A 14,143-nucleotide genomic window follows, 5' to 3' on the forward strand; every position below is an offset into this window, starting at 1 on the left:
TAAAACAGGGATGTTACTGCATTAAATCAATAAATACTAATATTTCATTATCATCATGAAAATCAAATCAGGCCTCTCAAAATATGCCAATGCTTGTATATATGTCACACAGTGGAAATTTGTATTTATCTTGTATATTGTTTTTATTCTGATTTTTAGTGTTTATTTATGAGTGTCGTTTTATTTGCATGGTTTTATTCTGTTTCTACTGCATGGTTTTTAATCCACTGTGGACTGGCTGCACATGGGACAAATTAGCTGATAGGGACCACCTGCTGAGGCAGGGGTGTGTCCAGAGGTGGCCTATCAGCTGTGTAAAGACCTTTTAAAAGCAGGCTAGCTGAGCACTGAAGAAAACAAAAAGGCCCCAGACTGGAAGGTGAATGCGAGATGGCCGGCGTGACACAGCGACCCAGTCCTGACCTCATGGAACAGCAACAGTAGGAGACAGCGCGTGTGATTGGCAGCAGGGCAGAGGTTTAGGGTCTCTACTGTTGTTTCCTGGGTGCAGCTGGATTGGGAGAGGGTCGCCATGGCCATGACCCAGGGCCGTTTCTGGGAACATTGTTCTGGCCCCTATTTGTTATTTTACAGGACACCGACGCAAGGGGAGCTGTGGCGGTGGTCGCATGATGGATTCAGGTGCAGAGCGCAAGCTGGGCTGGGATATGATGGGCCCGTGGAAGGACAAGAAGATGGGAGGCGCTTCCTTGTCTGCCGAAGACGAGGCTGGCGTGGACTCTGCTCTAAAGCTGGAATTCCTGGCCTGCTGATGGACCCATAATGAACATGTGGCATAATTATAGCAGGGGTTTTTAGTGAATGTAGAAAATGGTGGTTTTACGGGTTTTAGAATTGTTTTATTTAGTTTTAGTAGATTGACAACATTTTATTACGTACATTTTAAGAGGTTTTTGTTTTTATATTTGTGCTCCAAGGCCGTAATAAACTGTTTCTGATCAGACCTGCTTCCTCTCTGTGCCCTGGGTGTCTGACTCGCTTGCTCCCCTTGTATTTTAAAGAATCTTTAGCAGGACATTCTGGCACGACTGCTTTAGTGTCCCTATGTGTTACATATACATGGCTTATCCACACAGCTGATTATTAAGGGTGAGCATTTGTTTTCTGTGCATTTTCTGTGCTTGTACAGCATTTGTCTATTTGCTGGTGTTTTCTTAAGCTGCAGAGCATTTGGCCTCCCAGTACTACAATGTGAATAACAGCTGGAACCCTCAGCTTTGTGTTTACAGAAGGGAAGGAGCTAACCTGAGGGTTGCATAGCTCTCTGATTGTCTCTCTGCTTCTTTGTAGAGACAGCAACATGTTCCCAGATCCTTGCAGCAAATGTGTACACCGTGTTATATTTATGCTAAATAATGGACAAACTATGACTGCTTTTATTTATCATATACATCAGAGTTGTAAGAAGTGAGTAGATTGTGTCTGTATACTGAGACCTGCAGAAAAGACGGTGATTTTGATAATTGGACAGACAGTGAGAGAAGAGACCCCCTCTGAGAGCCAAGCAAATACATCAGCTGGTTCTAATCTGTAGACTCTATTAGTCAGTACAGTCACAATGTGAGGTCCTGAATCATCCTGCTGTATTTTCTGTAAAAACACATTCCAAGGAAGGACTCTGCTGATAATAGTTATTTTTCCAATCACAGCATCCTTTTTCCCCTTTTCTGAGCTAATGACAGCAAATACTTCTAGGATTTTGAATACAGTAGTAAATGACAAGAATATCACAGCAATGACTGAAATAAATGGAAACCCTTGCTGCATATTTAATCTGCTCAGCAGCTTTGAGTGTTCAAATGCATTTAACAGATGCCACTTCCTGTCTCAGGTGACGTGATTGCCACTGCTCAAAGAAAGCTCTCCTCTAACTGAACTGTTATTTCCAATAAACTTTCAAACTCAACACTTTAACTTACAAATTCTTAACACAACCTGTTCTCCTCCCTTCTGGTACAGAGCACTGTACACCAACATAAGCAGCCATCTACAGTTTCTCTCCACAGGCTGTCACGCTGATGAACACTGTATTTAAACACACCACACCTGCTGCTGTATCACAGCATACTGTACATATTATTTTTATTCTGTTGTACATCTTTCTCTCATGTATATGCATTCATAGTTAATCCTTCTGTATATAGTAGGTAAGAGCCCAATTCCTTGTATGTGTACACGTACTTTCTCTGAGTCTGACAAGTGAACATCAGATAATGTCGAGGTGACTGTTGTTGTGATTTAGCACTGTTTATAAATAAAAACGAATGAATGAACAGATTTAGCTATAAAAATCATACCACATTTCATTAGTTTGAGTCGATTACTATTATTATCTTTATTAGTATTTTTAGTACTCTATACAATCTTCTTTCCTCCCGTGTTAGTAGTCAGTTTTGAACGCAGGATACAAATCCCTTGAAATCTCATTGTCATTTGGGAATTTAAAAATCGAAGCTCCATCGGCAGCTGCACTGAAAGCAGTCTGTACACAGCTGGATTTCATCCAAGGTGGCCAGAAATGATTTCTTTAGTGCATTCAGGAATTAGCAGTACAAAGGGTGACTGATGGCCATTTCACAAACAAGGCCAGTGTCACAAAACAGCTGCTACAGCCACTCTCTGTGTAACAGTCACAGGGTTTATGGAGTGTGACATTATTTCAATGAACTATTACAAGCATTATACCTTTAAAATGGCAACAAGAAACAAACATGAAAGAGGGTTTTGTTCAATCGCAGCTCCACAATTCTGCTCCAACACAGCGAACTTGTGTTCAGCATTTTTCTGTGAGGGCAAATTGTGTCTCCTTCTGGACATTTATGTAGTTTCCCTTCATTCATTGCTGACTGAGGCAACCACACTTATAAAACACAGGTAACAGTTATGAGCAGAGATGTGAAACTGAGTCAAATTCCATTACAAAACAAAGACCTCTGTTACCTTTATAAGCAGGAATTACTTCATCTGGGACATGCTGAAACGAATAAACATGTCAATAATCAGGACGGTGTGTGTGTGTGTGTGTGTGTGTGTGTGTGTGTGTGTGTGTGTGTGTGTGTGTGTGTGTGTGCATGTGTGTGTGTGTGTGTGCGTGCGTGCGTGCGTGTGTGTGTGTGTGTATTCTGTACCACATAGAAAACATATTCACAAAAAGACTTTCTCTGTACTTTCCCTCCTGTCACTATGAGTTTAGATTCAAGAGTTATTTAACTGTCCCGTAGTCCAGAGTCAGAGGGACCAGATGCATTCGTCACCATTCTTTCCCTCTGACACAGGGTTTGTTTATGTAAACGTCTTCACAGTTTTAAACACAGCTCTGCGCCCCTGCTGAGGGGTCAGGAGCTCCCTGTTTCTCATGAGACCCCGAGATCCAGTGGTAGCAGTCAGCGGCATTCTTATCGTGTGCCGTAACTCTATAGCGGTTGCAGTAGACAAAACCGAGTGCCACCATTACGACAATGAAGATGCAGATGGGTATGAAGAGTCCCACCATGAGCCAAGTGCTCCCCTTTGTCTGGACAGAATCCGAGCTGTCGTCACCTTCCTCGTCCTCTGTTAGGGGCGGCTGGGAAGAAGCCAGCCTGGTGGGAAAGGCCAGGTTTTGACTGGGGGTAGATTCCACAAAGGTCATTTCCTCTTTGCTTAACTCCGCCTCTGTGAACTGAAAGTTTTCCCTGAGGAGATTCGTCTGTGTTTCTCCTTCTGGCTCTTTGTGGTAACTGGACTCTTCAGGCATGTCTGTGACAGAACCCTGTGGAATCTTGCTTGAAGTAACGAGATCCGCCCCCCAGTTCCAAGCTCCTTCTACTGTTGAGGTGGGGTATAAGCGAAGAGCTGTAGTAGCTTCACCCTCATCTTCCTTGTACGGGTCTGGGGTAGCGCTGGAGCTAAGGACATGAGGTGTATTGGAGGCAGTTGCTGACAAAACCTTCAGCTCAGTCTGAAATCTCTGATCACCGTTTGACCAGTCAGCTCTGTCTACAGCTTCTTCTTCATCTTTATCAGTTCCCTGTGTCAGGGGGTCCAGCACCAGTGGGGGACTGGTGGCCCAAATTACATCAGAATTCAAAACTCTGGTGGACTCTGTCAGCCAGTCCAGAGACTCCTCCTCCTGTGTAGGCCAGTCAGTGTGGCGCTGCTCTGGGTTCCAGCCATAGTCCCACAGAGGTCCAGCCTGGCCTGTGACCCAAAGAGAAGGAGGAGTGACAGCATATTGGTCGTCTGCTTCCTCTCTCTTCTCACATGAATAGTTATCAGACATGAGTTCAAAGCCTTCACTGCAATAGCACTCAAAACCACCTTCATAATTCACACACATCTGCTCGCATGTTCCAGGAATCTCGCACTCATTGATATCCTGGCATTGCCTGGGATGCTCAGGCACTAAGGAATAGCCCAGATGGCAGTGGCAGATATGAGAGCCTGGGGTGTTCTCACAAGCATGTTCACATGGGTCATTTATACACTCGTCAATATCCTCACACTCACCCCCATCGTTTATATCATAGCCCTCGTGACACTGACATTCAAATGTCCCCACGGTGTTCACACAGATCTGCTCGCAAGGACCTCCGAGGCACTCGTCTACATCGAGGCAAGTGCGTTCATCTGGTGCAAGCGTGTATCCATCAGCACATTCACAGTAGACATGACCACCAGCTGCCATGCAGAAATGCCCACATCCACCATTATCCTGGTCACATAGGTCGTGTGATATAGAGGAATGAGAACAAAGAGGAGTTTCTTTGGTCCATCCCACTGAGCCATCTTCCCTCGTCATACATGAAGCCGTCTTTTCTTCTTTGGCGCCTGAAGGACAGCGTACGGTAGCAACAGATCCAACGGGTACATGAGTCAGCAGTGCGCTTAGAAGGTTAAACGGTGTGGTGTAGGTAACATTGCCTTCTCCCTCACTCCACAGGGGAGGGCACATGCCTGCGTAGGCATAATGGCACAGATACCCATCTGCAGAGACTGCACAAGCACTGTCTATCCATTTAAAATTATGATCCTGGTCTTCAGTGCTGTAGCCCATAAACACACAGCGAGGCACTGAACACGAGTCAGGGGAGTCCGGGTTCTGCCAGTCGGTATACTCTGTGTCCTGGTCACCGGTAGTCCAAGAGAAACCTCGCAGTAGGCGCGTGGTAGTGCACTGGCGAGGCTGGCGCTGAAGGCCAATCCATACTTGGACAGTAGTGCGTGAGTGGCGCAGATCCACAGTGGAAAAGAGAGTGGCAATAGCGGTTGCGTCCACCTTCCGCTTGATGGTGGCCAGGTTGCCACCTTTTTCTTTGCAGGCCCTCCATGACTCCAAAAAGGTTTTGCGTTGAAAATAGACAACAAAGCAGCCATCTGTGTTACAGAGTGCATCTCTTTGTCTCAGGTTCTGGGCCAAGACTGAAGAACATCCAAAAAGCAAAGCCAGCAGGGAGGTTAAGAGGAAAGCACTGCTCACCAGGGAGCCCATTCTTTATTTTAAACCGGCTTTATAGATCCTCTCTCTGCTTGCCTCTCACCCTGATTTTCTTTACACTTTTATCATCTGCCTTTAAAAGATTTTTCTTAATGTGATGTTTTAGTCTTGGTCTGAAATGTCCTCCCTGAATTTTAACTTCTTTTCCTCTGTGGTCTTCACTCTATACTGCTGAAACAGATCAGCACTGGAGTGTTTGCAGGCTCAAGACTTCAGGAAGCAGAGAGGGAGGAGAGAAGAGGAAATAGGAGTAAGAAGGAGGGAGTTATAGCAACAAGCAGGACGAGGAGAAGGGCAAAGAGGGAGGGAGTTAAAGGGAGATTAATATGTTATTGAAAGGGGAGGGGTGAGAGGGAACCCTGTGAATGTGTATGTCAGAGTTGGGGGAGGAATAGCAAACTGATTTCTTTTTCAGAGTATGTCATATGGTTTTCATAAGTTCCATCTGTGGACATAGTTGGTACTCTGCCATTTGGACAAGCAGACAGATATGTATGTGCTGATGCATCCAAACTCGTTCATATACAGAGATAAAATCGTGACATTTATCTCAAATGAAGATTAAATGATAGTTTGAATAAATATTCTTTCTAGAAAAACATCAAACATATTCTGTCTTCTCTTCTATATATTCCACCTTCTGAAACCTTTCAGTATGATTATGATAACACATTAACATGTATGCCACTCATGGCTTCCATTATGTCTCTTGCCTTTCAACATGTTTAGTGGTTATGATTGTCTTATCTTTCCTTTTCAGTTCTTCTGAAACTTTCCTTCTGTGCAAAGAGAGCATTTTACCTACTTTTACTGAGGGCTTGCTCATAAGAAGTTAATCGTTTTCATTCTATGGAGCTGTGAGGTCCTGACTTTACAATGTAAATGTGCTGAGATGCCTGTTGTGTGAACTGGCTCTGAGTGAATCCAACCTGTGAAATCAAATTTGATTCCATAGAGTCCCATGCGTTTATTCATGTATTTTAATGTGCATGTGAGTTTGTTGATAATTAAATAATTCTCAGTTATTTATTCTTAATTATAATGTGGCAATGCTGACATCATGCAGCTCAATTCTGTTTTACTTACACAACAACATTCACCTCAAGGTGCTTTATACTGTAAGGTAGATCCTACAATAATACATAGAGAGAAAAACCCAACAATCACATGACCCCCTATGAGCAAGCACTTTGGCGACAGTGGGAAGGAAAAACTCCCTTTTAACAGGAAGAAACCTCCGACAGAACCAGGCTCAGGGAGGGGCGGGGCCATCTGCTGTGATTGGTTGGGGTGAGAGAAGGAGGACAGGATAAAGACATGCTGTGAAAGAGAGACAGAGGTTAATAACAGATATGATTCAATGCAGAGAGGTCTGTCAATGCATCACACAACCCTTGGACACAAAGAGGATACTTAGTTCAGCACAAATTGTCTTTACCTACATGAAAACAACAGCGCTCTCCTCCATGCTAATAATGCCAGGGCAGTAAAATGGAGACTAGTGCTTTAAATAGGACCTTTTAGATGGAGAAGGCTCTGGTTGTGTGTGTCTGGGAGAGAGGGTTAGGAAGTAGAGAATGGCTGGGGGTTCACTACTGGAGCCCTGAGAGTCTGACATAAATCAAGTTGCCTGCTTCAGAGTCTATAATGTGTTGGACGCACCTCTAAAGACAGAGATGTGAGGAGGGAATATTAATGCACCTTTTTTTTCTGTACTACACAAAAGAGCAAATAAGGAGATAATACATTTGGATATTGGAAACTGCTTACTTAATGTAAACAGATGTGATGTGATCTAAGTTACGTTTTCTATCTATGTTCTGTTTTATTATCCAAAATTCAGAGACCTAGTGCTCAAGACACAGACATGTGCCAGAGAGTGAAGAGTCTGTTTACCCTCTTATCAGCAAACCCCTGAAGCCTCCTGACTTCCACCAGGGCCTGGGCCAGCTTCAGGACATTTTGTCCTGACTAACCATCAGGACTTTGGACCTCATCCTGAGAGGACTCTTTGGCGCAGATGTGGATACTGGATTGTTCTTTCTTTGTGATATTTTATGTTTAACTCATTAGTTTGGTTTTTGCTTGTTTAGGGGCAGGCAGTCTGCAAAGGGGATGGGATCTTCGGGGATAACAGGAGGAGAGAAGCAGCAGAGAGTCGTGTAAGACTGCAACTGGCTAGTTACGGGTTTTATATCAGCTGCAGACACCAGATCCTGTAAGCTGGGTTTGAAGAGGGTACCACCATCGATTCTGTTCAATGATAAGCCGTGGTCTCCCTGAGCTGTCCCTGGGAAACAGCATCACCATCTGTCCAGCACCATGCAAAGATGGTGCTGGACAGATGGTACAATGTGCTCACCTTCTTTGGCAGGGAACAGAAGTGGCTGGAAACTAAGGGAGGCCTCGAAGGGAGGTGATCTGTTGCTGAAGAGGTGAGGCTGTTGCGGGTACACTCTATCCAGCGGAGCTGCTCACTCCAGATGGTCTGAGTTGGTGGATGCAGCACAATGGAGAGCAGCCTCCAGCTCCTGATGAGCCCGCTCTGTCTGACAATTTGTTTGCAGTTGAAAACTTGAGGAAAGACTGACCATAGTGCCCAGAGTGGGACAGAACTTTGGTGCTGCGTGACCCGGATCTTTGGTGTGCTGAGGAAGGCCGATTTGGCCTGTGGCGAGATCGTGAGGCGAGGCGAGCAGAGGACCGGTCCAAATATGATCAAAATGACACAGCTCTGGATGGCCCAGTTACCAGGGCATGGAAGGATGACAGACTTTTTTAAATGAGGAGAAGGAATTTTCTGGGATTGAAGGTGCTCTGGGTAAGTGGTTGACTAAAGCATGCATAAAATAAAAGCTATCATTTTGTTATTGATTGGTAATAGATGGATAATTTGCCACATTTACAGCTGTATTGACTTGTTGTAGATGCAGTCTACTTCATGTTTAAGGACTTAAAGTCCTTAACAGATTGAAAACAGCGACATTAAGGGAAGAATATGCAGCGCCACACTATCAGATGCCTATCAGCACCTTTTGTTCCTCCTTCAATTAACTCTCAATCACAGAAAACGCGGAGCTCCGAAATAAAACTTACACCGTTAGTTCATCATTTTCACTCTGTACCACTTCTCCTCATCAGGCTGTGTGAAGCGCAGTAAACAAAGAACCAGTAAAGAACCAAGGATAAAGGAGGACTAGTGCTGTGTCCCAATTCCTAGGCCCAATCCTTCAGAGGACCCAGCCTTCGTGGGCCGGGTCCTTCAAAGACCGATAAGGCCGCGAGGCTGTGAAATGGGACGGTCTAAGCTTCTGATTTGCGTCACCGCTGTCTCGGTGGAGTTTAATAAACTCGGCCGTCTGCTCCTTGCTATCTAAAATATAACAGGACACTGGAGTAAACTCTCGACCGTCTCACACTTCTGTTTAATCCGTTTTCTGAGTGACGTTTATTCAGCTGTGTGAAAACTATAACTTTAATCTCAGCCAAACCGATTTCCTCAGGATCAAATAAAACACTGAAAAAGCCAAACAATAACATTTTTAATTTTCTGGTGGAAGTTTCTAAAAATGACAGTCTTCATTAATCCCATGCAAACGTACACTGTGCAGAACAACCTGACATACTACAGAACAATAACACGATTCATTTCACAGATTGGAGTGTAAAGAAATTAAATACACATATTCAAAGGACCAGACTGATTCTGTTCTACAGATTGATGAAACTCCTAAACTCTTCATCCACTTTGAATGTGGATACCCTCAAATTAAAGCATCTGTGCTCGACACATTATGTCCATGTCCTTTAAATAACTCTACTTGGAATGTGACTCAGTAAACAAGTAAAAAATACAAAAGTCAGGTCCATATATATTTGGACACTGACACAACTGTGCACCCATTTTCTTACCTGAGCTTCATCATGAGCTTTGGGTACTACCAGGAAAAATGAAACCATGGATAGAAGCAGCTGCTGCTGTCACTACATCTCAATATATCCCGTCAAGGAAACGGATTTTGCCTTGACGGGGTGGCTGTAGTAGCTCAGGAGGTAGAGCAGGTCGTTGGATTTCTAGACATGCTAAAGGAAGGTAGAATTACCGTATTTTCCAGATTATAAGGCGCATTAAATGAAACAAAACTCATTCTTCTTACTTCCTCTACTTCCGTACCATTGATTCATTAATGTTGAGTTCTCTATTCCCATTTTGTGGACCTGAAAACAGGGTTTGATCTTTGGTTTCATTCTATAATACTGGACTTATGTTTCTACGAAGGTTTGAACTTTGAGAGTTTAAACAAGAGAGAAAAGTGTGAAAATGTTCGTGCCTGTATGAGAAAAGTCTATAAAGTGTGAGAAGTTTTACAGCCTTAAAACATCTATAATAGTTGTAAAGAATTAAGTTGGCTACTTCGTGGATTTCACCCATCGGATGTTATTTTTAGAACGAAACTCCCGCGATAAACGAGGGACCGCTGTGTAGGATACAGTACTTTGTCGTTGGATCAAAGGGACTGTCTTGCTTTAAAAAAAGACAAAGGACAAGATTACTTAACAGTCAATGTTTAAGAGACAAAAGCACAGACGCTGGCAGTTTTATAAAACGACATTCTTTATTTACAAATTTATATTTTGCAGTAAATGCAAAATTCCTGTAAAAGACTGTTGTACTAAAACATGGTTCTGTAGCCTCTAACTGTAAAACAAGTGGGACACAGTGAGCATAAAATACATGCACATATCTGTACACTGTCACCAAAATACATCTGATTACAAAATATAGTGCTCGATACAAATATCTGGAGTTTGGATTCAGCAGATGTCTCAGATTTCACATATGCACGTGTGAAACAATCGTCCTTTGCATTTCTGTATGAAAATAAGGAGCCGTTTAAGCAAAAATAGACTCTGCCTTCTGCCTATTCTTTCACATGTACAGGTTGTGCATCTTCAGTAGCAAATACTCACTATTGGCTGAGGAAGTATTTTTCTCCAACAACAGTAAAAAACAAACAAACCAAAACAAGAAGGAAAAACAAACAAAGAAAAGCCTCAAACCAGTGCTTCAGTCTGATCATCAATCCCACATCTTCAAGGTAATGTCAGTGGGAGGAAAGTGAAACACTTGCAGTCAAATGAAGACGAGGAGAAAATACTACGACTATTTGGTCTCAGAGAGAATAATTAGATGGAAACTGCTGCTTCCACCTGGTATGAAGGGTATATCTAGTCTCTGTGAGGTAACGTCAGAGGCAAGACAATGAATCAAACCAGGACAGGATCTGTACTCACACTACACATGCTCACAAAGAACTATAACTGATGCTACCGGCCCCCAGCATGCGTATGCATTTGTTGATTTGATGTGTGAGTGGCCACATAACTGAGCAGTTGCAGAAACCATGTTTCAGCTTTTATTTCAGGACGTGTCACCTCATTTCATGGGTTGCATTTTCATTTTGGGTAAAGCCAGGAAATCTGGGATTCATTCAGTCGGGATTAGGAGAGTACTGATTATCAGTTTGCATATATAAATATATTCTTACAGCAGTCGATCTATACAGCACTTAAATCAAAATTTAAAAATAACTGCATGCTTTTCCTGATTTTAAACCCTAACTCTGAACATAACCTGGTCTTAATCAGTTTATGTGTTTGCACTAAGATGATAGTGATTTAACCCAGTAAAATAGATCCCCCATGTGTAAGTGTGACTCTGTATCTCAGGTCAGGTCATGCACCAACTGGAAGGTTGTATGCTTAGACATGACACTGAAAACCAATTTGTTCTCCAATAAATGATTGAACTGAATTTTAGAGCTGGTGTGAATGAGGCATGTTGTGCTCCAGTCGAGTGGAAAAGCACTATATAAGAACCAGTCTGTTAATGATGCCGGTATTACTGGAACATGTTTACATCCTCTGGGCTCAAGTAGTGCAAGCCAGCAAGACCAAATTTGTGCTGAGTTTTTCTTAAGATTCTGAAAGCTTCACAGTTTATCATTTATTATTAATAATCCTATTTCTGCATAGAGGTAGGCCCAGAATTAGACAAGAGTTTTTGTAATGCTGCCTCTGTTTACTTCAGTGAATCAAGTGGATTTTAATCAAACAGTCAAGTTATAGATTTTCAGCTATAATTCAAAGGTCTTAACCAAAGTATCGCATCGTGTTTAGGAATGACAGACATGTTCACATGTAGCAGCTCATTCTTCTGTCAACGACAGAAACATGAAACACTTGATTTTATAGATGTTTTTCTAATGAACGCATTAAAGCCATACATCCAAAATAATAAATAATCAAGTATCTAACTCTCAGGCTGTTACTTTCATCCTCTGGGTTCGATCAAGTTAAACTAGCTGTAGAAGCAGTGGCTCATCTGGTGTGTTTGTGGCAGAAGGGAAACTGCATGCCTCTATCATACAGGATGTTAGCAAAATGGTAGCAAGCAAACTTGACGACTTAAACTTTAAAGCACCTTGAGGCAACTGTTGTTGTGATTTGGAGCCATATAAATAAAACTGAACTGAATTGAATCTACTTTTAGAAATATATTAAACACAGGATGGGATGTTCTGCATTGACACCCTTCCTTTCAATACTCAACATCTGGCTTGTTAGCCTTAATGTTCACTCTGCAGAGGTGTGGAGTGCAGCTTTAACTGTTCAGATATCTGTCTGTGACTGTTGTTGGCAACACATTTACATAAAGAATGTCATTTTATAGAGACACACAGATGAGGACAAAAATATTTTCAGTTTGTCTTTTTTGACAGAGCATTGGATTTTCAAAATAGCATTTTTAAATTCTTTAGAAAGCACATATTACTTCTATTTGCACATAAAAGCAGAATCAAAGTTCAATGTAGTTATCCCCCTGACAAACTGACTTTATTGGGCCCCTGCACAAAGCCCCGCTCTGCAAAGATGTGCTTTAACTTCTTATAAAACTGAGAGTCATCTTCTGACTTATACACAGACTTTAGCGAGGGCTCAAGTCGTCAAACATCACACCAAAATGAAAAGAAAGACTTGAGGAGAAGAATGGTTGATGCTCACAAAGCAGGAGATGGCTATACAAAGTTATCACTGGGTTTCAAAACTGGCATAAGAAGTATGATCGAGAAACTCAAGGAGAACCACACAGCGCACAAATAAAACACGGTAGACGAGGAGGTGAACCATTTCAAAGACTCTGGAAAGGAAACTAGTAAAAGATGTTCTCAAGACCGCGGAACAACTGCCAAGACTCTAGACTTAGCCAAGCTTGGAATCAGTAAAGGACTGCAGACCAAGAAAAAGCCAGACTGAAGTAATCGAAGGAGAACCCTGAGAAAAATGGTGCATGCTGCAAATATGCTCTTTGACCAGATTAGATGAAATTGGAGCGCTCTGGTCACAAAGACCACACACCCCAAGGGACACCATCCCTGCAGTCAAACATCATGCTGCGGGGCTGCTTCAGTGTGTCTGGAACTGGGAATCTTGTCAAGGAAGGAATCATGAAGAAGGATATGTGAAGATGATAAAGCACAACTCAAGCAGTCAGCAGCAAAACTGGACCTGGGTCATCGTTTCGTCTTCCAACACGACAGCCCAAACCATACAGTGCTCGTTGTGAAGACCAAAACAAATACTAACAAGCTGGGGACAATCGTTCCTGCCCTTATCTGTAAATGCAACTGAATTGACTGGCATGCATTGTTTGTGGATTGACTCTTGTAAATTGATATTACTAAAAGAATCGTGAGTAAATCACCCAGCACAGTGTGTGACTTGATTACCAGACTGGATCTAATTTGAATTAAGTCTTCCTTCACGAGGCTACTGGACTCTGCACACTATTTTGTATTACTGGAAAATAAAATAATAATATAATCTTCTAGACCTTTCAGTAAAATGTAAGAAAAACCCCATTAATAAAAAGTTCAGGCGCTGTGTTTTGGAACAGGGTGGATCGTAACATCAATGTGAAACTGACGCCCAGGCCAGCACTGTTTCTATTCAGCAGTTATACAAATAAACTGGGGTAAGTAGTCAAATATTTCACCACACAGCCATATGGAAACTGGCAGACGGTGTGTCTAGTGGTGCCTCCTAAATATTGTAACTGGTTGTGTAGTACTGGGAGCAATAACTACACAACCAGAGTTGTTCACATTGTTGTGGAGGAATTTCAGCCCATTCTTCTCTGCAAAATTGTTTTAATTCAGACACAATGAAAGGTTTTCGACCACCAACAGCGTCGTTACAGGTCATGTTGCTCACTCTGAAGCAACAAAGCAGCCCTGACAGTTACACCACCACCACCACCCATGTTTGACTGTTGGCATGATGTTATTTGTAGGAAATTAAGTGTTAGTTTTACACCTGATATACTGAGAGGGTAGTCTTCCAAAAGGCTTGACTTTTTGTCTCACAGGTGCACAAACTATTTTCCCAGAAGTATTTGTGGTTGTTTAGGTCAGCCCTCGTTTCCACCTCTGAACTTTCCCACAGAGGCCATTTTTTCCTCTTTTTGTATTCTTCAATGACAAACACTGACCTTAACTGAGGAAAGTCAGGCCTGCAATTCTTTAGATGTTGTTCTGGGTTCTTTTGTTTCCTCCCGGGTGAGTCATTGATGCACTCTTGGTCTAA

At 42.5% G+C, this 14,143-nt stretch overlaps 1 protein-coding gene across 1 annotated transcript; it reads right to left on the reverse strand.

The window, feature by feature from the left end:
• Positions 1-3,092: 3,092 nt before the first annotated feature.
• Positions 3,093-6,047, reverse strand: cd248a (CD248 molecule, endosialin a). The gene has a single exon (XM_026160791.1). It carries the CDS (start codon positions 5,489-5,491, stop codon positions 3,326-3,328), a length of 2,166 nt encoding a protein of 721 aa, XP_026016576.1. The 5' UTR covers positions 5,492-6,047; the 3' UTR covers positions 3,093-3,325.
• Positions 6,048-14,143: the final 8,096 nt, after the last annotated feature.

The sequence above is a fragment of the Astatotilapia calliptera genome, chromosome 3, assembly GCF_900246225.1.
Source record: "Astatotilapia calliptera chromosome 3, fAstCal1.2, whole genome shotgun sequence".
In the NCBI taxonomy this organism is placed as follows: domain Eukaryota; kingdom Metazoa; phylum Chordata; class Actinopteri; order Cichliformes; family Cichlidae; genus Astatotilapia; species Astatotilapia calliptera.